Source organism: Neovison vison, chromosome 6, assembly GCF_020171115.1.
Source record: "Neovison vison isolate M4711 chromosome 6, ASM_NN_V1, whole genome shotgun sequence".
Classification (NCBI taxonomy): Eukaryota; Metazoa; Chordata; class Mammalia; order Carnivora; family Mustelidae; genus Neogale; species Neogale vison.
In genome coordinates this window covers 205414046-205434776 of record NC_058096.1, presented here as the reverse complement: position 1 = coordinate 205434776, position 20731 = coordinate 205414046, and the positions used below count along the sequence as shown (strand labels likewise).

The following is a 20731-nucleotide window of genomic DNA, read 5'->3' as shown; positions in this document are numbered from 1 at the left end:
ATATGCAATGTTGTGATGAATATCTTAGTTTCCAACCTTTTTGCTCAGATTGGTGGCTGTGGTCACCCTTTCTGCTCAGGTCAGACAGGTGTGGAAGACCAGCCAGGCTCTGGATCTCTGAAGTAAGGGACACCCCTGCTAGCCTGACTGGTGCCTAGTCTCTCCTGCCCTTCTACCATCACAGCCACTCAGTTCTGTGCCACTGTGGGACACCGAGGGAGTCAGCCTGCCTGCCCAGGTTCTCCTGTCCACAGGAAGCTCTTTGATTCTAGTAGAGCCTGACCCCGTCAGACCCTCTGCACGCAAGAGCTTTGGACGAGGCCTGGAGAGGCAAGCAGAAACCTACTGGCTTACGATCCCCAGCAAGGTGCCACTGAACAGGGCAGTTGAGGGCTGCAGGGTCAGATAGCTCTTGGGGTAGGCCTGGTGGCCGATAAGCCCAGGCAACACCCTCAGAGCAAAGCATCCGCCCTTCTTTGCCCAGCTACCCAGGGCTCTGCGCTCCTCTTCCCATCTGCCTCGGAGCCCCTCCAGGACAGGGACTGGCACCTGCTGGTGGATGTATGCCTCGTAATGGACAAGAACGGAGCCAACGGGTCAGCCACAGGTCTGCGGGTGATGCCTGTTGGGGCAAGCTTCGGCTCCTACCCAGTCTTTCTGGGCCACGCCCTCAACGCCGTTTCTTCGGGCTCCGTCCCCGCCCCACCCCGCCCCTATATTCAAAGATCCATTGATCTGCCCCCCTCCCAGGCCGCGTCCTTCTTAGGGTCCATTCCCGGCCGACCCAGCTTTTCACTTCACTGGCTGTTCCCGTCTCAGGCCTCGCCTCCTTCCCACGCGGGCCACGTCATCGGTCACAGGCCTCGCGCACCCAGAGATCGATCCTGTATTCCATTTCCTAGAACAAGCCCCTCTCCTCGGATACCCTATGGCCTCTCCTCCCAGCACCAAGCCTGGGACTTGCCCTCTGACCAGTCCGTCCTCCCGGAAGAGGCCTATTCCTCCCCTCGAGGCCCCGGACCCCAAGCCTCCTGGACTACTAGGTCCAAACTCTGATTGCTCCTTCACAGGCCCCACCTACTCGCCGTCGAGGTCCCGCCCCTCCGCTTAGGGTCCTCGCCCATTCGTCGAAGCTCCCGCCCCTCCCGCGGCGCGGCGCGGCGCGGCTGCGGCAGACGCGAAGGGCGGAGGGAGGTGGGCCGCTCCTGGCTCCTCCCCCCGGAGCCTCACTTCCGGGCGCCAGCCCGCGCCGCCCCGCCCCGGCGGCCGAGAGGTACCATGGAGCGCCAGGTGAGGGCTCGGCCCGCGGTGCCTGTGGTCCTTGCAGCCCGGGCCGGGCCTGACCCTGGTGTGTCCCCTGCGCAGGTGCTGCTGAATGAGCCCGAGGAGGCGGCGGCGCTGTACCGGGGCCTTAGCCGCCAGCCCACGCTGAGCGCCGCCTGCCTGGGCCCGGATGTCATCACGCAGTACGGGGGCCGCTACCGGACGGTGCACACCGGTGTGTGGATGGAGGGGAATCGAGGGGCGGGCTCGTTCCGGAGCCGTGCGCACGCGTGGAGAGGAGGGAGATGTGGAGGGCTTGCTGCTTGACGGTGCGCCCGAGTGTGTGGAGGAGGACGGGGCTTGGAGAAAGTGGTGTGGGAGGGTGCACCCCTCGGAGGACGCCGTATGGGGGACGCTGCTCGGTGCGCTGTGGCGTGGTGCCCTTGAGTGCACGAGTTGAAGATGTGGGAGTAGAATTCAGACTGGGATATACGGCGTGGGCCTTGTAGGCTCACCCCTCACCATATCCCCTACAGGTGCCTGGCTCCCCTCAAGTTCTAGGATGGGGGTGGGTGCTGGGAACAGAATAGTAGTTTCTCTCTGACATGCCATCAGCTCAGGCCTAGACTTGAGTTGTTACTAAGTGTTGTCCATCCTGCTTCCAGAATATCAAGACAGACTGGGGAGGTGGGCTGGGCCTTCCTCTTGAGGGGCTGAGAGGAGCCTATGCTGGTACTGGTCAACTCAAATTAAGTCTCATGCCTCTCCTCACAGAGTGGACCCAGAGGGACCTGGAACGCATGGAGAACATTCGATTCTGCCGCCAGTACCTGGTGTTCCATGATGGGGACTCAGTGGTGTTCTCAGGGCCTGCGGGCAACAGTGTGGAGACCCGGGGGGAGTAAGTTTGAGGGAAGAAGCTTGTGGGCAAGGCCACAGCTGTCTGCAAGCCCTGCCATGTGCCTTGGTGCAGGTAGGGCCCTGAAGGGAGGCCAGGAGCCAGGTTCTTGCCCCTTGGGAGCTCATGTGTTCTCTATAGACATGGCCTGATAAGCACTGGAGGCTTTGTCCAAACTTGGGCATGGACTAGAGCCTGTGGAGCTTCAGGAAGGCTGGGGAGAGTAGAGCCTCTTCCCCAGGCAGGAGAGGCAAGGCCAGCTGCCGTAACAGAGCTACGGGGGCTGCAGGGGCAGATGTGGACTAGTCTCAAGAATCTTGTCTAGGAGGTTGCGGCCAGGAAGGGGGTAGGATGGGACTGTGGGTTATGACCATGACCTGCTACCCCATGTCTTCCTCAGGCTGCTGAGCAGAGACTCTCCTTCAGGCACCATGAAAGCTGTGCTGCGCAAAGCTGGAGGCACGAGCCCCGGGGAGGAGAAGCAGTTCCTGGAAGTGAGTCTGCATGGGACCAGGTGATGGGTGACTGGGGGCTCAGTCCCACAGATGAGGCTCTGCTGGGGGGCAGGTAACCTGATGCCCAGATGTCCTCAGGTGTGGGAGAAGAACCGGAAGCTCAAGAGCTTCAACCTGTCGGTGCTGGAGAAACATGGGCTTGTGTACGAGGATGGTAGGAAGCTGGCTGGTGAGCAGACAGGGTGGACAGGAGGGGCAGCCGGAGCCCAGGGCTCCCCCTGATCAGCCTTCCTTACACCCAGACTGCTTTGGCTGCTTGTCCTGGTCGCACTCGGAGACACACTTGTTATATGTGGCAGAGAAGAAGCGCCCAAAGGCTGAGTCCTTCTTTCAGACAAAAGCCTTGGACATCAGCGGCAGTGATGATGAGATGACCAGGCCGAAGAAACCAGACCAGGCCATCAAGGTGCTAATGTTTACGGCCAGTCCATAAAGCCCCTTCTGGGCAGCCTAGGGCTCAGTGCTTCCCTGCCCATATCATGACTGTCAGAACTGGGGAGGTAAGACAGGCTGGACACTGAGTATCTTGTGTTCTTAGGGGGATCAATTTGTGTTTTATGAAGACTGGGGAGAAAACATGGTTTCCAAAAGCACTCCTGTGCTCTGCGTGCTGGACATCGAGAGCGGCAACATCTCTGTGCTTGAGGGGGTCCCTGACAATGTGTCCCCTGGACAGGTTAGCACTAACTTGGTCTGCCTCACTCCTGGAGTCTGGGAGCCCAGCTTGAGCTGCTGCCCCTTGTTCACCCTTGCTCCGGGGTTTTGGTTACAGGCATTCTGGGCCCCTGGAGACACAGGCGTGGTGTTTGTAGGCTGGTGGCATGAGCCCTTCCGGCTGGGCATCCGCTTCTGCAGCAATCGCAGGTGAGGAAGCAGGGTGGGGCCGGGGAGGGGGCCTTGCAGCTCCAGCTGGCTCTGAAACTGAGTGTCTCTCTGGTGGTTCCAGGTCAGCCCTGTACTACGTGGACCTCACTGGCGGTCAGTGTGGTAAGTGCTGGTGGCCCCCTGTGCTTTGCTGACATATGCTGGCCCTGCCAGCCTTCACGGTGCTCACATTTTCGTCTGGTCTAGAGCTTCTCTCAGATGACTCTCTGGCTGTGTCTTCTCCCCGCCTGAGCCCAGACCAGTGTCGCATCGTCTACCTGCGGTACCCATCTCTGGTCCCCCATCATCAGTGTAGCCAGCTGTGTCTGGTGAGCTGGAGGAAGGCGCGGAGTGGTCAGTCCAAGGAAGGGATGGTGGATGGGAGCTCTCTTTGCTTCTCACCTGCCCATGGTCAGGCTCTATGTGGGGTGGGAAATAGCCGGCAGTCACAAGAGCATTGGCCCTTGCCCAAGAAGAGCTCCTTGGGAGTCACAGGCCCCTTCGGACATCTGTCCAGGTCATCAGAAAGGAAATACATCAGGCTTGCCTCATGTCTTCCCCTCCTCTGAGGCTCCCCAGGGCTGTCAGAGAAGAAGATGGATACAGAGCTCTGTGCCCCGAGGACACTGCCAGTCCCCCGGTGGGCCTAACCAGTGTGTTCTCTTGCAGTATGATTGGTATACCAAGGTCACCTCAGTGGTAGTGGATGTCGTGCCTCGGCAGCTGGGAGGTAAGAGGCATGTCTCCGCTTGGGTACAGTGGAGCCTGCAGTTCTGTTTTCCTGCCATCTGTTAGCCTCTCTGCCAGGCCAGCTGCCTCGGCTCTTCTGTCCTGGGTTCTGTCTGAAGTGTCCCTACCTGCTGGGTCTGCTCCAGGCCCAGCCTGTGCAGGGAATGGGGCCCTCACCACAGGGGACAGTTCTGAGAGGAGGAAGTCATCTGGACCAGAGCTGAGATCAGAGTGGCCCAAGCTGGCAGGGGATTTAGATGGTGTCCTCCCTGTGCTGCAGCTCCTGGTTGGATCTCATGCTTCCGGTGGCTGGTTGAAACCCCTGCTCCAGGGGGTCTTAGAAAGCACACTAGGTTGGAACGTCCTACTTGAAAGGCTCCGAGCTCGAGGGTGCTGCATTGTCCCACTCCCAGCCACCACCCAAGTGTTGGTCCCATCTAAGCCTTTGAGTCAGTGGAATCGCTGGGTGGGTGGCTCTTGGCTGAGAAGTTCCGGTCATAGTCTCAAGTGCTCACCACTCTATTTGGGATCCTGGACCATCCCAAGGACATGAGGTCTCTTTTTTCAGGCCATTCTCTTTTTTTTCAGGCCACCTGGCCAGCTCCAGGGGTCCAATGGAAAAGTCATGGCCTGTTTATCTTCAGAGATGCAGGGATGCAGTGGTGGGGACCTGGTCTGAATCCCAGCTGTTTCTTATCAGCCGTGTGTCCTTGGATGGCATCCTTACCTCCCTGAGCGTCCGTTTATTATCTGTGGGAGGCGTTAGCCCTTGTCTTCTTGATAGCATTGTGGTGAGGGTTAAATGAATGGTACCTATTCAGCCCTCTCTGCCAGACACTCTGCTGAGCACCATAAGGGACAGACAGACAGGTGTTGCCTTGGTTACAGCACTCAGTGCCTACCAGGGTCTCAATGAGAGCAGCTCATAGGAGAGCCAGTGCATTTCTTCCAAGCAGCAATGGTTTCTCTCAGAAGCGCTTGAGCTCTGCCTCTCCCGGGCCCTCAGAGGCCTTTTCCCCCAGCCCCCTCTTCAGGCAGCTCCTCATCATTTAGGCCCCCCCACCCATGTGTAGACTGTCATTCTGTCACAGTTACAGGGGCCCTGGAGGGAGTTTCCCAGCAGCCCAGCCTGCCTCATAGACTTGACCTCCCCCACCTCCACTGCTGCACGTGGCCTCAGCCCTCCTATCTTTGCAGAGAACTTCTCTGGGATCTATTGCAGCCTTCTGCCTTTGGGATGCTGGTCGGCTGACAGCCAGAGAGTGGTTTTTGACTCAGCTCAGCGGAGCCGGCAGGTAAGGCGCCCCGTGTTGAGACACAGCCCCACTGATCAACCTCCAGGAGCCCTGGGCCTAGGGTGTAGCCTGTGCCCACGGCTGGTGTAGTGCCCAGCCCCAAGGTCTTATAAGCTCCTTTGGGCCCTATCTGTCCCTGTCCTGGACTCTTTCTTGAGGAGCCTGGCTGCCTGCCTGGCCTGGTGCCCCACAGCGGAGCCCTTGGCCTTTTCTTCTGATGCAGGGGTGCAATTCCCCTTCCTCCCAGGCGTTTCCAGTTGGGGGTCAGGGGACAGCCCCTAGGTAGGCCTCCGAACCCTATATGGGGGACTGATGGAGATGGGACAGAGGCTTCCTCCTAGGGATTGGATAGGGACACCTACAGTATGCCAAGCTTTTTCTTTGAGTGTGAGATCATTTGTTCCTCACACTAGCTTGGGGGCTCAGAGGCATTCCCTGCCTTGCCTGGGGTCCCTCTGCAAGTGGCGATGGGGCTGGATTTGAGTCCAGGCCTCCAGACCACTACTAGTGGCAACTGAGGAGTCATTGTCATAGTGGCTCATAGCCCTGGCCTGACCCAGGGGTCCCTAAAAGGGCAGAGAGCAGGTGGGGGGAGGGGCCCATAGGGCTCTCGGATGTGGTGCCACATGTGTCTCCCCCTCTGCTTTAGGACCTGTTCGTTGTGGACACCCAGATGGGCAGTGTGACCTCCCTGACAGCTGGTGAGCAGGACTGGGGAGCAGCCCAGCCAGGCCAGGGGAGGGACTGGAGCTCCGGCACATGGGGCAGTAGTGGCACCCTTGGCCACTCTGCACCACTGACTATCCCGCAGCCTTTACTGCATCTCGCAAGGACCCTGACCATGCAGGACCGTCCCAGCCAGCAGACTGTCTCCCCTGCTCCACTCTGCTCTGCACATCCTGGCCCTGCCTCAGCATACTCCCTGCTTCTCAAACCTACAAAATTCTCTCTTGCCGAGATCTGCCAGAGTCATCCTTCCCTGACCTCCCAAACCTCAGACAGAGGCAGCTCTGCTATCCGAGGGCCCCTGAGAAACCTTGTGTTGGCTCGCTCATCTGCCTCTTCTCTGGGCCTGTGATTCTGCCCCTAAAACATCTTTTGAGTTCTCTGCCTGCCCTAACTGTAGTCCTTCCTCCACAAAGATTCCAGAGTATTGTTGCTAAACTGTACATCATACATCCATGCTGGAGAATCTCCATGAATCCCATGGCCCAAAACCAGCACCACTCCAACCCCCTAAGGCCTAGCTGTGCCACCCCCCGCGCCGACTCTTGTCATAAAGTCGTGGATGGACATACCATGGCGGTTTGCCATGGCCCTGGGTTTTCAGTCCCTGGGCTTAGTTGGCATCTGCTGAACAAGGGACTCAGCAGGAGGCTCACCCAGGGCTGCATGCAGTGGGGTGTTTGTGGCAGTCTTTTTGTGGGTGTTCATTTGCTTCTCAGGGTGAAAGGGGTGTCCTGGCGTAGAGCCACCGGCCTGGGACTCTGGCCATGTGGGGAGCGGGTGGGAAAGGTGGTGGCATCTGCCTTTTCCAGGGGGGTCAGGTGGAAGCTGGAAGCTCCTCACGATTGACCAGGACCTCATGGTGGCACAGTTCTCCACGCCCAGCCTGCCCCCAAGTCTGGTGAGTGTTGCTGGGCCCCAGACCGGGTGAGGGTTCTCTGCAGGCCGAGCTCCCCAGGCCAGGGAGCTGGCCTGCGTCTGACTGGGGTTGGTCAGTGTGTGGGAGGCCAAGATGCGGGCCCCCCCGGCATGATCCACAAGGGTTTGGCACCCATGGAGAGGAGCTACCTGGTGTAGGTCTGCTCTATAAAGAACGGGGTGCCTGGGAAAGTGCCTGGTCCTCCATCAGAATGGAGCTTAAGGAGATAGCAGAGCCTAAAAGCTCAGGAGGACAGGGTGCGTGTTCATGTGTTCAGTGCCTGTGCACACACCAGCTCACAACAGGAGTCTTTGGTGTATGCTCCGGAGGTGGGTAGAAGGCCCAGCAGAGTGAGAGCTGCCCGCCTCCCACTCTGGCAGAGGTGGAAGGGCAGGGAGGCAGCCAGGCCACCTATGACACGCTCTTTCCCCTTGGCAGAAAGTTGGGTTCCTGCCTCCTGCAGGGAAGGAACATGAAGTATTATGGGTGTCCCTGGAGGAGGCCGAGCCTATTCCCGACATCTCCTGGGCCATCCGGGTACTGCAGCCACCCCCAGAGCAAGAGAACGTGCAGTATGGTGAGCTGGGCTGGGGCAGAGAGACACGGCCCGAGTTCCCCAGCACACAGCATCTGTGGCCACCTTCCGTGCCTCTGGGGGTTCTCTCATGGGGTTCTCTGGGGTGCATGCTCATGGGGAGTAGTGTCTGGGTATGGGGTATGTGGGTGCCTACTCTGGGAATCGGAGCTGGGCATCACCAGGCCAACTGCTCTGTGGTGGGGAAACCAAGACCCAAACACACCACCTTACTTGAGGCCTCTGACCATCACACCTCACCCAGAATGCTGTCCTGACAGAGTGGGACTCCCCAGTTAGGACAGGAGTAGGAGCCTCCTGGGGTGTCTTGGTGCAGGCTACCTTGACCAGATCTTTCTTTCAGACGTCAGCCCCAGACCTACAGCTACAGCTCAGGCCTTGGCTGGGAAAGCCCCCTGGGCAGCGGCTCTGGCTCTGCTGACTCCTGCTTTCTCCCTGCAGCTGGCCTGGACTTCGAAGCAATTCTTCTGCAGCCCAGCAACCCTCCCGATAAGACCCAAGTGCCCATGGTGGTCATGCCCCATGGTAGGCATCTGGTCTAAGGTCTGCTGCCCTCCCACTACCCATCCTAGCTGGCTCTCACTCTCTGCTCCATGTCTGCAGGGGGACCCCATTCATCCTTTGTCACTGCCTGGATGCTCTTCCCAGCCATGCTTTGCAAGATGGGTTTTGCGGTACTCCTGGGTGAGTGAGCGGGGCCCTGCCGCAGTGGTGAGCTGTGGAGGGGGAGAGGGTGGGACAGGTGCCACAGGTGCCACCAAGTCTCTAGGCCTGTATACAGCCCAGACCTGGCAGCCATTACCAGGGACTTCCACGCAGAGGGTGCTGTGGTCATGGGACAACAGCCTCAAATCTCTTGGCCCGGTGCCTCGACAGTCCATGGAGCAGCCGGCCCCAAGGCCTGCTTCACGCAGGTTGAAAGTGCGACCATGGAGCCAGGCACGTCACCAACCACCCCGCCTGGTTCTTCCTTGAACTCCAGTGAACTACCGTGGTTCCACGGGTTTTGGCCAGGACAGCATCCTCTCCCTTCCCGGCAACGTGGGCCATCAGGATGTGAAGGACGTCCAGGTAGCAGGGACTGGGGCTCCTGGGCCGACTGGAGGGTAAACCATCGGGGTGTATTCCATTCGGGGATGGGGAGGCAGCTGGCTACAGCACGCTCTGCCCCACCCTGTAGTTCGCAGTAGAGCAGGTGCTCCAGGAAGAACACTTTGACGCTGACCGAGTGGCTCTTATGGGTGGTTCCCACGGTGGCTTCCTCTCCTGCCACCTGATTGGTCAGTACCCTGAGACATATGGTGCCTGCGTGGCGAGGAACCCTGTGATCAACATCGCCTCCATGATGGGCTCCACCGACATCCCTGACTGGTGGGTGTGCTCCACAGGCGCCTGCCCTTCTCTGAGTTGCCTTGGTCCCCCACCAACGAAGCCCCCGCAGACTCCAGGGCTCTTGGGGCAGCTTCAGTGCCTTCTCTTGCAGGTGCGTGGTGGAGGCTGGGTTCCCCTACAGCAGCGACTGCCTGCCAGACCTCAGCGTGTGGGCCGAGATGCTGGACAAGTCCCCCATCAAGTATACCCCTCAGGTAGGTGGCCCTTCCCCTGTCTGGATGCTGCCAGTCTGTCCAGAGCCTCGGGGCCCGGCTCACCACCACCACTCCCCACCTGCCCCTGCCCAGGTGAAGACCCCACTGCTCCTGATGCTGGGCCAGGAGGACCGGCGTGTGCCCTTCAAGCAGGGCATGGAGTATTACCGTGCCCTCAAAGCCCGGAACGTGCCTGTTAGGTGAGTGCAGCAGGACAGTCCCAGCAGCTGGTGGGCAGGTGAGCAGGGGAGAACCCTCCAGGCTTAAACATCGCCACTACAACCACTACAGGCTCCTGCTCTATCCCAAAAGCACCCACGCACTTTCAGAAGTGGAGGTGGAGTCAGACAGCTTCATGAATGCTGTGCTCTGGCTGCACGCGCACTTGGGCAGCTGAAGCCCCGCCTCCCTGCGTGAGCTGGTTGGCATGAGCCACACTTCGCTCTTGGAGAGCCCCAGGGTCTGGCAGATCGGCACGAGGATTCCTGGGCTCTGGACTTCCTGGATGGGTGAGCAAAGGAATGCAGGCTATATGGTCATAATAAATGAGGACACAGAGTCTGGTTCCTGCTGGTACTTTGTACCAAGCCATCCCTAAACCCAGCCTCCCCATTGGGGTTCAGAGTGCCATAGGCCCTGGGCATGGTAACTTTAAGGACCTCACCTACCTGCAGTATGAGGGGGAGGGGACAGGCTGCTGCCTGTCAAGGCCAACTGGGATCTCACTAGGCTAGCTCCCTCTGCTCTAGCCCCCTCTGTTAGGAAACTGCCCTACAACACCCTTCTCTTACCAGCAGTTTATCTAGGGAACTAGTGAGGACCTGCCCTTCCAGAGCACCTATAGGCTAAAGTAGTCCTAATATGAGGTCTACCAGCCCAGCTGTGCCAGCCTTGAGCCACCTAGGCCCTAGCAAGGGCATACACCGACGGATTTCCCAGCAGAGGCTAAGAAGCACCCTGCACAGGTGTAAAGAGGAAAGGCAGCTTTATGTCTGACAGGAGGCTCTGTACTCTCCAAAGTACATGGGATTGAAGTTGGGCTTAGCCCAGCCGCATGACCTTGTGAATCCAGTCCGTAAACACAGAGACGCGCATGAAGATGGCTGGCCATCGGGGCCGGGCGCACACTCGGTTGGGGATTATAATTCCCTCCAGGACCCAGCAGTCATGGGTAAAGCAGGCAAGTGGGCCCCCGTAGTCACCCTGGTAGATGGAAGAACGGGTAAGGGTGCCCTGGGCCAAGGCAGACACTAGCCTCCTTGGGGATAAAGTAGTACATTTTCCAGTTCTCAAGCCGTCCCTGAGCTGAGAATGGGTACCCCAGCACTGACCTCACAGGCACCCACAGGTGCCAAAAGTCCCTCAGTGCACATCTCATTCTCCCGTACACGTCCTCGGTGCTTGACATTACATTCCTGGTTGGAGATGACGTTCAGCGAGGCCACATTTAGAACTTCATTGTTCCCTGTACCTATAGTGTTAAGAGTGGGGAGGAGCAGAGGGCCTCCTGGCCTGGGGTAGTCCATGCCCCTGCACCGTGTTCTTTCTTACCTTTGGTCTCACCCCAGCCTGCAATCTCACACTTGGTGCCTGGAGGCACCACATACCGCTCAGGGGGCAGGCAGATAAGGGCCACTCGCTGGTTCAGGGTCACGGGTCTTTAATGGGAATGAGGGTGCTCAGCATATAAGCCCACAAAGCTCAGCCCCCACCCCCCACACCTCTTGACTTGTCACACACCTCTCTAGCTTGAGCAGAACAAGCTGGGAGCCTGAGGGCCCGCACACCATCTTGGCCACGGGGACCTGCTGCAGGCCTGGCTCCCCCGGCTGTGGGTTCTGGAACAGGGTGCCCAACCACACCTCATAGCCCATGAGAGGCACATGGCTGGGGGAGAAGCTCTGCTAGATCAATCATGACTCATAGTCTGCTGCCCGAGGGCTCACCTAGGAAAGGTAGCTAAGGGGCAGATGAAGGCAGAGGGGTGGGATGGGGTCCCCATACCCAGGGGAGGCTCACCAGGAGGAAAAGCACTGGCGGGCAGTCAGTACCCACTGCTCCTTCACTAGGGAACCCCCACAGAAATGCTGGCCTTGCCTGGAGGAGTAGAGGTTAGGAGGGAACAGTGAGTTCTGGGACACAGGCTGGACTTGCCATCTCTCGGCTAAGACCCCTGAGGCCAGGGACAGGTCAGGTTCCCACTCCCTTGGCATAAGCGTAGAGGTAGTTTGTGCCTTACCGATTGCGCAAGCTGACTGTCCAGGGCGAGTTCCCAGGCTGGCCCCCCACCACACGCAGCCTGGAGCGCTGCTGGTTCGAGCGGGTCACCCTCTTGCCACACTTCTCAAACACCACCTGGTCTGGGGGATAGATGGACCTCGGGAAACTGGATGGATGGAGGCCCCCAAGAGGTCCCAACCCATGCCTGGCTTAAGTGCATACTTGGGGGCTCCAGGATGGACGGTGGTTGGTCAGCATCTGAAAGAACCAAGTTCACCTGCATTGAGAAAGCCCGCCTTCGAAGGCGGAGGCAGGGGGCGGCCCGAGGGAGTGTGGGGCTTACCGCAGCGCCGAAGTGCACAGTAGTCGAACGGAGTCCCAGGGTCCGTAGTGTAGCACCAGGGCCCATGGCTATCCCTATCCGGGTTCCGGCAAAAGTTCTCCTCCAGGTGCGCGTCGGGGGCGGAGGTGGGTGTGAACCTGGGCGGGAGAGGACTCTGTGTCCTAGCAGGGTAATCCCCAATCCCCGCAGAGCTCCAGTTGGAGAGTTAACGGCGTGCCGCCCTAGGGCTATATGCCCAGTGGGAGCCTGTGGCCTTTGTCCGGGAGGGGTCGGGCGCGCGGACCGACTCACTGCGGCTTGTGCGGCTTCTCCGCAGACCAGTGCTGGCAAGCGACGCCCTTGCGGGTCCTGCTGACCGAGCCGCGGTACCGCTCCCCCACGCCGTTGTAGCAGTCTGAGGCGGGCCGGGGCGGCAGTTAGCGGGTTCTCGCCCCAGCCCTTCGGCTCCAAGCTTCCAGTCCCAGCTTGGGCCTTACCTTCGGGCCGCAGGTCGTCGGCGCAGCGCGGGATCTGGTAGCAGAAGGCCACGCGCATGCCAGGCCGCGACGTAAAGCACCAAGGCGCTTCAGAGCCGTCGGGGTTCCGGCAAAAGTTTTCCCGAAGGTCCCTGGGCAGGTGCTTCCTCTCAGCTCTCGGTGGGGCCAGCCCACCAGCCCGCCAGCCTGGGGCTGGAGCCCCGCCTCCCTCTGCCTGCCCCCGCGACCCCGCCTTCCTTCAAGCCCCGCCCCGGGACCCCACTCCAGACGTTCCAGTGCAAAGGTACGCCCCCCAGCGGCGGCCCGCCACCTCACTTGCAAGCGTATTTCTCTGGAACAAAACGATGCCGATGTGGGTTCTGCGCGTCCCACCGCTGGCAAGGCACGCCCGCGGCAGTGGTGTTGGCCGTGCCCCGGTAGCCCTCGCCCTTCCCGCGGAAGCAATTGAGAGTCGTGGCCTCCTGGCGCGGCTGTGCCTCGGACCCTTGGATGGACGGGACAGAACGCGAGTGGGAGCTGAGAGCACTGCTGGGGCGGAGGGGGAGTCCAACTCCCCGGGGCCCACGGCCGGGTCACGCCCAGTCCCTCCCCTCTCCACAGGCAGGCCACGCCCCCCACGTTTCCCAGGTGTCCTCCCAGGCCCCGCCCCCGGGCCCTACCGCAGCGGGGGAGGTCGCAGAACTCTCGCTCCACCTGTGGGTCCGTGGTATAGCACCAGGGCCGCTCGGACCCATCAGGATTCCGGCAATAGTTGTCGTCCAGATCTTTGTCAAGGAACCTGGGGGCGCAGCGGGGCGCGAACAAGGCCCTGGCGCTCAGGACCAGTGTGGCCCCTTCCGTATCCCGGGTTCCGCCCTTAGAGTCCTGGGCCCTCCCCTAGCCCGGCCCCGCGATGCGGAGCCCGCCTACACGCACTTGCCGGGCTCAAAGGGGTGCGCGTGCGGACGCTGTAGGTCCCAGCGCTGACACTCGCGTCCAGACTCCGTGCGGTCCACTGCGCCGCGATAATCCTCGCCATTGCACCAAACGCAAGCGGCTGCAAAGACAAGGCCGGTGGGCTCGTAGACGGACGTAGGCATGTTCCTTCAGTCTTGACCCAGAGCCGCTTACCCTCCCGGCAGGACTTGATGCCACAGCTCTGGAAGCGCACTGCAGGGTCTGTCGTGTAGCACCAGGGACCTCCGGGGTCCCGGTCAGGGTTGCGGCAGAAGTTCTCCTCCAAGCCGTTCCGGAGTGTGGGAGTGTACCTGGGGAAGAGAGCAGCAGTTGAGTGCGTGCTGGGGTTGGGGGCAGGCGCAGGGCCGGGCAGGGACAGAGGGAAGTGTCTGTCTTACTTGTGGTCATTGGGGAATCTTTGGCTCCAGTGCTGGCAGGGTAGGCCGCCAGTGGTGATGGCCACTGTGCCCCGGTACTTGACCCCATTGTCCATGATGCAGGTTCGCACGTAGTCTGGAAGAGACCCGTTGTCAACACGGCCTGAGGCCTCCGTGCCCTATCCCTGGCCCACGTTCTCCACAGCCACTTACTTTTCTTTTGGAAGAGGTCACAGCGCCCCGAACGTTGCAGCTGTGTATAGGGTGAGTACTGGGTCCATGGCAACAGCTGGCAACCGTGGCTGCTCACATTGTAGTGGAAGGCCCTGGGAGGACGAGGCACAGGGTCGCCCAGGTTCACCTGCCACCCGATCTTATCTATGTCTTGCGGTCACTCACCTGCAATCCAGTAGGGGCCCGCAGCGCCCTGCACACTCCTCAGCATCAGCCACATCCTCTTGCCAAGGACCAGGCCCCACCGTGTGTCGCAGATGTTGCAGTTCTGTACCCCGGAGCACCTGGAAGTCATTCAGGGGCGAGCGCTGCCCTGCGGGGGTGGGCATGCATGTCAGTACATTGATTTCGGCAATCCACACTTCATTCAGGGGATTAAAGCTACAAGGGCTCTGGGATGGACCATGTACAGAGTGGGAGAAGCCCAGACATAGTGGTTACCACCAGTGGTCATGTTTACTAGGCAAGGCACTAGGCCCAGGTCTAAAACCTGCACTATATTGAGAGCGGTGGGTGATGGTGCTTGCCCTAGGGAGCCAATTTCATCCCTCAGCTGAGTACGCCTTAAGGCTCAGAGCTGTCCTATTACACAGGCAGCGCCCCCTAGTGGGAACCCATGTACAGAATGCCCAACCCAGGCATTCTGCCTCTGAGTCTGGCCTTCCATCAACCCTGGGGCATATGCTAGGTTAGAAGCTTAGATTAGGCTCATTAGGGTAACTGCCTGCATGTGTGCGTGCATCTATGCAGTTCCCACACTGCCTCGTGCTACAGCAAACATTCTAACACAGGCCAGAATAGGCAGTGTCTCTATGTATTCCTGGGGCTGCCCCACTCTGCACAAGAAGCCAAGAGCACTCTTTGCTCCATGACCAGTAGAAAACAGAGCACCTGCCTTGAATAGCAGGATGGGCCCAGGGATGACACCTTCCTGAAGGCAAATGGGGATCAGGGTGGGGGGCACTCACCAGGGACCCCTGAGCACTGCGTCAGAAGCAGCAGGAGTGGGAGCCACCCCATGCTCCTGGCTGGAGGTTGCACTGTGACCCACCACAGCCCTATCCGGGAAGTTGTGAAACCTGTCGCTGCGGGATTGGGTGGCTCTGCCTCCACCCCCACCCCCACACTCCCACCCCCACTAGAGGCCTACTGGAGCCTGACCTAAGACCCAGTGGCCACAATGGGGGTAGATCCAGGCCTCAGGCCCCCTTGGTGAAATGCAAGGGCCCTCACCCTGGCACAGCCCCTGCCCTGTGTAGTGGGCAGATGTTCAGTGGGGCCACTTGATGTGCCTTGGAGTGGGGTTGGAGACCCTCTGTAGCCTACGTTGCTCTGAAGAGAAGAGTGGTGTGGACATGATTGGTGTCAGAGGCTTGGGTTCCAGCCGCTGGGTGGTGTGATACTAATCTTTTCTAAGCCTCAGCTTTTCCCTGTAAGGTGGCAAATGTTGCCTGACCCAGCCTCAAAGCAGCCTGTCCCTTCTGCTGGCTTATCAGGCCCAGCTGCAGGCAAGTCAGCCCACACCCATGGTAGCAGAAACCAGAGAGGCTCCCCTCGCCACGTCACAGGTGCCATTCCAGGAAAGGTAAGCGAGACCACTTGTCTGGCCTGAACGGAAGCGGGAGTGACAGACAGCAGGGACCCTGGCAGGTAGCCTTTCAAATGTTCTAGGATTCTCTGGGGCAGGCCTCCCAGTACGGGTGGCAGTTGAGATAAGCTGCCTGGGGCTCCCAGTTAGGACGTGGTGCTCGGCCCGGGATGAGCTAGGAGCTTCTGCACAGGCGGGGGTGAGAGGCGGTTGGGCTGTGGGTCGAGGCGGAGGCCGGGAATCACCCGGCTGGAGACCGCGAGGGGGCTCCCTCGCGCGGAAGCCGGGCGCGAGCCGATGCGCGTGCGCGATGAGCGCGCGGTTTGGCCCTAGACGGGCGCCGTAGACGAGAGGCTGGGCGGATGTTGTGAGCCGGGGCGCCGCGGCCGAGGCTGGGGGTGAGTGAGGGGCGGCCGGGCTCCGCGCGGGGCGGGTCCCTGGGGCTCCCCTCCCGGCCGCAGCCGGCCCAGTATGAGAGTGCTCGCCGCTCAGGCGTTGCAGCCTGTGATGCGAGACTCCGGGTTGGAGCTGGCTGGGAGGAGCCTGCGGAGCTTGGGGCCGGGCGGGGGCGACTTGGGGGAGACATGCGCTGCTCTCTGCGTCCTTGGACTCCGAGAAGGGGTCGGTTCCGTTCTGAGCCCGGATCCCTCGGCGGGGCTGGACAGGATCGACGTGGCAGGGAATCCCTGAGCAACGTCAAGTCCGCCTAACACCTGGGGCCTTAGCACCTGTCTGACACCCGGAGTGGATGTCTGGAAGGTTTGCCGATCAGATGAGTGACCGGCTCTAGTCTGCCCCGCACCTACTGTGGTGTGAGAGGGGCAGCGGTTGTGGACGCCCGCGGAGGGCCCGTCGCAGGCATAGGCGCCAAGGCAGGACAGTCACCTTTCCGAGGGGCAGGCGTGGTGCGGACCGTGAATGGGCAAGGGTGTGTGGTGGGAACAGAGAACCTGTGTGAAGTGAGATAAGGAACTGGGCTGCAGAGATGGGAGTGCGGTCTAAGGCAGTACTAGAAGGCCGGGCTCCAGACTAGAGTTAATAGAACTTTCTGTGATGATGGAAGTGTTTTATATTTTCAGTGTTTGGTACAGTAACCGCTAACCATATGTGGCTACCGAATTCTTGGAATGTGGTTAATATGAGAAGTTGAGTTTTAATGTTTAAGTTTTAATTCAAATGTAAATAGCCCTACGTGGCTAGCGGCTACTGCGTGGACAGCAGGGCTCCAGATCACTGAGGAGGAGGTCACCAGCGACTTAGCAGCTGCAGCAACACCAGGACATGTGTGGGGTGGACAGCAGCGGGAAGAGCAGCAGGGTCTGCAATGACCACTGAGTGAGGGTGGTGCTCTGATGGGGTGAAAGGCTGTGCATGCGAGTGGGAAGGAAAAAACTAGCAGGCTTTTGGACAAGAGAAGGGAAGAAAGATTCTGGATTTAGGTGTCAGCAGGACTTAGAGCTGGAAACGGCATCAAGCCCTTGGGTGATGGACCACACTAGGGGGAAAGGTGGTATAGAGTTCTCTCTACTGGATGTGAGCTAGACCCAGTGTGACTTAGAGCTGAGAAGGAAACAGGGTCTCTCTGTCTCTAGGCCACCTCACTTTGGACACTGGGGTCTTTTTTCTGGGGCTGAGACATTCAGTTTGGTGCAGTAAACCTATACGTGATAACTCTTTCGGGCCCTGTACTGAGCACTGGAACGTGGTGGGGTCCAGGCCCCATCCATCCTCCCTAATGTAGGAAACTGGGAGGCCCCTGCTCTCCTGTGCTCTGGGGTTGGTTGGTTTGTAAATATGCAGGCACCTGGCCTCACCTGCTCCCAGGCCTTCTTGCCACCCCAGAACTGAGGTCAGTATGGGGTCCCTTGGCTGGCTTCAGATAGACAGACTCTGCCTCTGGCTCAGCCCCCCAGGACCGCTGGCTGCCCACAAGAGATGAAGGATGGCATCCAAGGGGTCCAGCATGTCTTTCTCCCGCAAGAGCTATAGGCTGACATCAGACGCTGAGAAGTCCAGGGTCACAGGTAAGGGCTTGCAGGGCTGGGAGGAGGCTCCTTGTGTTGAGGGAAGAAGGAAAAGACCAAGGCAGTAAAGTCCCAGGTCTCATGAGCTTTAGGCCTTGCTGGACCCCTTGTACCCAGAAGCCAGCTCTCTTTCAGCAGCCCTGGGGCAGAGCACCCAACGTGACTGCTTTTCTGACCCCTTGAGGGCCAGCACAGTCTGGGAGCTGCACTGACCACGTGACCCTTCTCTCCCTCTGTCCTGTGGCACAGGCATCGTGCACGAGAAGCTACTGAATGACTACCTGCACCGCATCTTTTCCTCTCCTGAGCATGTGCCGGCCGCGGCCGCCAGCAGGTACGGCCCCATGGGTGGTGCCTCACTCTGAAGGACTAGACCGGAGCCTCTGGGGAGGCTGGCTTGGGCTCTGTTCTCACTCTGCCGCCCCCAGCTGTGAGACCTCTGGCCAGAGAGTCTGCATTCCAGACTGCTTCTTCCTCTGGCCTGGCTGTGTTAGTGTCTTCCTTCTGAGGGGCTTATGGAGGCTGGGGAGCTGGTGCACGTTCAGTCCTTACAACAGCGGCTCACTCCCCCTCCCTGGTCCGCATCTGGTCTGTGTGTGCACCTGCCCACCTTTGGTCCCATACCGCTCCTCTGTAGCCTCCGCCTGAACCTATAAGGTACAGAATGTACCAGCCCCTTGCCCTGCAAGCTGAGTGCCTTTAAGCTTAGTCCCTATCAAAGTTACAAGTGCAGGGGCGGCTGGGTGGCTCAGTGGTTAAGCTGCTGCCTTCGGCTCAGGTCATGATCTCAGGGTCCTGGGATCGAGCCCTGCATCAGGCTCTCTGCTCAGCAGGGAGCCTGCTTCCTCCTCTCTCTCTCTCTCTCTGCCTGCCTCTCTGCCTGCTTGTGATCTCTCTCTGTCAAATAAATAAATAAAATCTTAAAAATAAAAAAAAGTTACAAGTACACCTGAGCAGAAACTTAGAAGAAAAAGAAAAAAAAAATCTGTTATTTTGTTATTCTGGCATGATCACATGAGTGTGATTTCTTTCTGGTTTCCTTATCTTGTGATGTACGTCATTTAGATTATGCTGTATAGAAATTTTTAAAAATTTCTGTCACCTTCAGTTGTTTTTCTTTTTTAAGATTTTATTTTTATTTTAGAGAGAAAGAGCACATGAGCAAGTGAGCCCATGAGATAGGGGAGGGAGAGGGAGAGAATCTCAAGCAGACTCTGCACTGAGCATGAAGCCCGATGCAGGGCTTGATCTCACGGCCCTGAGATCATGACCTGAGCTGAAACCAAGAGCTGGACACTTAACTGACTGAGCCACCCAGACACCCCCACCTTTAGTTCTTTAAAAAACAAAAACAAGTTTTATTGAAGAATAATTGACATGCAATAAACTACTTGTATTTAAAGGGTAGAATACAGTAAGCTTTAATCCAGATAACCTGTGAAAACGTCACTGCCATCAAGCTAGTGAACAGATCCCTCATCTCCAAAAGTATACGGAAGTTTAGATCCTATCTTTGTCATTAAACATTTTGCCCTGAGTGCGTCTTTATTTCTGTATTCCAAATCTTGGTGGGCATCTATTAAGGCCAGGGGTCTGCTGTGGCCTTTAGCACTGTCCTGGCTTGGAGGGGTTATTTTTGTGAACAGTGCTGTGAAGATTCCAAGGGTTGGAGTCATGTGGCTGGACCATTTGAACTGCAATCATTTTTAAGACTATGGCTAAGTTCCTTCTTTCAAGGATTACATGGATTCTGCCTTCCTGCGGTGAGGCTTGGGTGTCCCTGCCTCTCAGCCCCCTTGCCAGCTGGCCTATTTGGTCTTCCACGGTCTCTGCTCTTTGGGCAGGCACAAAGGACGGCACTGTTGCCCGTTCCATTTAAGTGGCTCTGGTGGCCATAGGATTCCCACTTCTGGAGGGCCACTGCCCACTTCCATGCCAGCCCTGGTCGTGGCCTCTTCCCAAGGCCATCTGATCCCTCCCTCATGTGATATCAGACATGGTCATGCCGCCACTGGTTCTCTGGCTGCCAGGAGGGAGAGCAGGTGGCAGGGCCATCACTCAGCGCTTGTGAGGATGCGGAGCCCTGGGCCCGAGATCTAGGCAATCTAGAAAGGACGGACAAGTGCCGGGTTGGCCAGAGGGCATTGCTGAGTCTCAGGCCGGCTTCCCCCAGCTTCTCCTGAGAACAGGCACAAAACTAGAGCAGCCCTCTAGGCCCATAAGCACTGCCCCAATGGCAACCTTGATCCCCGGGCCTGTTGGGGTCTTCGTACATGGGGTTGGCCGAAACTTTCCATGCTATTGGTGGGGCACTCCATGGCATAGCCACCACCTGGCCTTGGCTTGGGGTTTAGCAGGAATGGGGAGAGGAGGCTTCGTGCGTCTCTGACCTCCCGTAGCTTAGTAGGAGCTCATAGCAGGGGAGCATGTGGTTGGCATGTGAGGCTGGGTTGATGCTACCTTGCCAGAGAGTGGGTGCTTGGGCCCATCTCTGTCCCCTTCTAGAGCCTACCGGTTTGGGCCAGTGAAAGGGGAAGGAGCTGGGACCAGAGGCGGCAGAGCAGGTGCCACCCATCTGTGGGCTGGACCCAGATGGGTGCTGGTCTCTGTTCTACTCGAGCCCTGCTAATTACTGCCACCCCGTTCTCTGCTATTCTTAGAAGCTGAACTCAGGATAGAGCTGGCCAGCATCATGCAGAGGTCTTTATCCTCTGAGCATGTGCACTGGGAGGATAAGGGGGCCCCTCTGGCTGGGGCAGATGGTAGGTTGGCAGGCCATGTGCTCTCCGCCTGTACAGGTGGGTACAGGACAGAGCCAGGCAGCAGCTTAGAGGGCTCAGCCCTTCATCTTCCTTAAGGCCTGTCTCATTTGGCACAGAATTCCCTGGCTGCGACTGCAGGCCTGGGGTCAAGGGCCGACGTAGCTGTCATTGGTACAGGCCACTGGGGACCAGTACTTCTCCCAGCCTTCCTCTTCCAGGCGAATCACCGGAGTCCCCTTTGAGGGCAGGGGGGTTATGGGCTATGCAGAGAGCACAGGTTAGGCTTTGGAATCTTCCCTGCCTCTCTGACCTAGAGCTTTTGCTCCCTCTTTACCGATGAAGGGATTAAGGCTGAAGGAGGGCTCTTCTTTTCTTTTTTAT

General features: G+C 58.8%; 3 protein-coding genes across 8 annotated transcripts in view; 2 read left to right on the top strand and 1 right to left on the bottom strand.

Moving 5' to 3' along the window:
- Positions 1-1246: 1246 nt before the first annotated feature.
- On the top strand, positions 1247-9948 carry APEH (acylaminoacyl-peptide hydrolase). The gene is made up of 22 exons (XM_044253561.1): positions 1247-1290; positions 1366-1498; positions 2038-2164; positions 2562-2655; positions 2755-2830; positions 2919-3082; positions 3215-3352; positions 3449-3540; positions 3623-3663; positions 3748-3869; positions 4210-4270; positions 5467-5564; positions 6214-6265; positions 7103-7191; positions 7648-7786; positions 8246-8329; positions 8408-8488; positions 8787-8875; positions 8985-9175; positions 9288-9390; positions 9484-9590; positions 9682-9948. The coding sequence occupies exons 1-22, from the start codon at positions 1279-1281 to the stop codon at positions 9785-9787; spliced, it is 2199 nt and encodes a 732-aa protein (XP_044109496.1). The 5' UTR covers positions 1247-1278; the 3' UTR covers positions 9788-9948.
- A 410-nt stretch (positions 9949-10358) lies between these two features.
- Positions 10359-15032, bottom strand: MST1 (macrophage stimulating 1). Of its 2 annotated transcripts, XM_044253555.1 has the most exons (18): positions 14945-15032; positions 14142-14289; positions 13956-14068; positions 13764-13878; positions 13540-13676; positions 13345-13465; positions 13089-13207; positions 12745-12913; positions 12430-12560; positions 12245-12347; positions 11954-12090; positions 11833-11868; positions 11630-11750; positions 11410-11487; positions 11131-11277; positions 10942-11048; positions 10722-10861; positions 10359-10593 (listed from the first exon to the last, which is right to left on the bottom strand). In XM_044253555.1, exons 1-18 carry the CDS (start codon positions 14994-14996, stop codon positions 10432-10434), a joined length of 2136 nt encoding a protein of 711 aa, XP_044109490.1. In that variant the 5' UTR covers positions 14997-15032; the 3' UTR covers positions 10359-10431. The 2 variants fall into 2 exon arrangements, with proteins under 2 accessions (XP_044109490.1, XP_044109491.1); XM_044253556.1 differs by lacking the exon at positions 12430-12560 and having other exon boundaries at positions 13349-13465.
- Positions 15033-15877: 845 nt separating this feature from the next.
- Positions 15878-20731, top strand: part of RNF123 (ring finger protein 123) — a 28155-nt gene continuing 23301 nt past the window's right edge. For 2 of the 5 annotated variants that reach the window (XM_044253553.1, XM_044253552.1), the window contains exons 1-2: positions 16185-17588; positions 17838-17922. In XM_044253553.1, the coding sequence (XP_044109488.1) occupies positions 17507-17588; positions 17838-17922 (167 nt within the window). In that variant the 5' untranslated portion in view covers positions 16185-17506. Of the gene's footprint in view, positions 15963-16178; positions 17589-17837; positions 17923-20731 lie in introns of those variants that run through there. The other 3 variants (XM_044253550.1, XM_044253551.1, XM_044253554.1) reach the window with 3 other exon arrangements.

Excerpts from the sequence above, each read along its gene's own strand:
- APEH (XM_044253561.1), top strand. Across the intron at positions 3,083-3,214 it reads AACCAGACCAGGCCATCAAG|GGGGATCAATTTGTGTTTTA; the intron begins GTGCTAATGTTT and ends TTGTGTTCTTAG. Across the intron at positions 9,591-9,681 it reads GCCCGGAACGTGCCTGTTAG|GCTCCTGCTCTATCCCAAAA; the intron begins GTGAGTGCAGCA and ends CAACCACTACAG.
- MST1 (XM_044253555.1), bottom strand. The coding sequence starts at position 14,996 with ATGGGGTGGCTCCCACTCCTGCTGCTTCTGACGCAGTGCTCAGGGGTC. Across the intron at positions 14,290-14,944 it reads GCAGTGCTCAGGGGTCCCTG|GGCAGCGCTCGCCCCTGAAT; the intron begins GTGAGTGCCCCC and ends CCACCCCCGCAG. Across the intron at positions 14,069-14,141 it reads GGGCCCCTACTGGATTGCAG|GGCCTTCCACTACAATGTGA; the intron begins GTGAGTGACCGC and ends TCGTCCTCCCAG.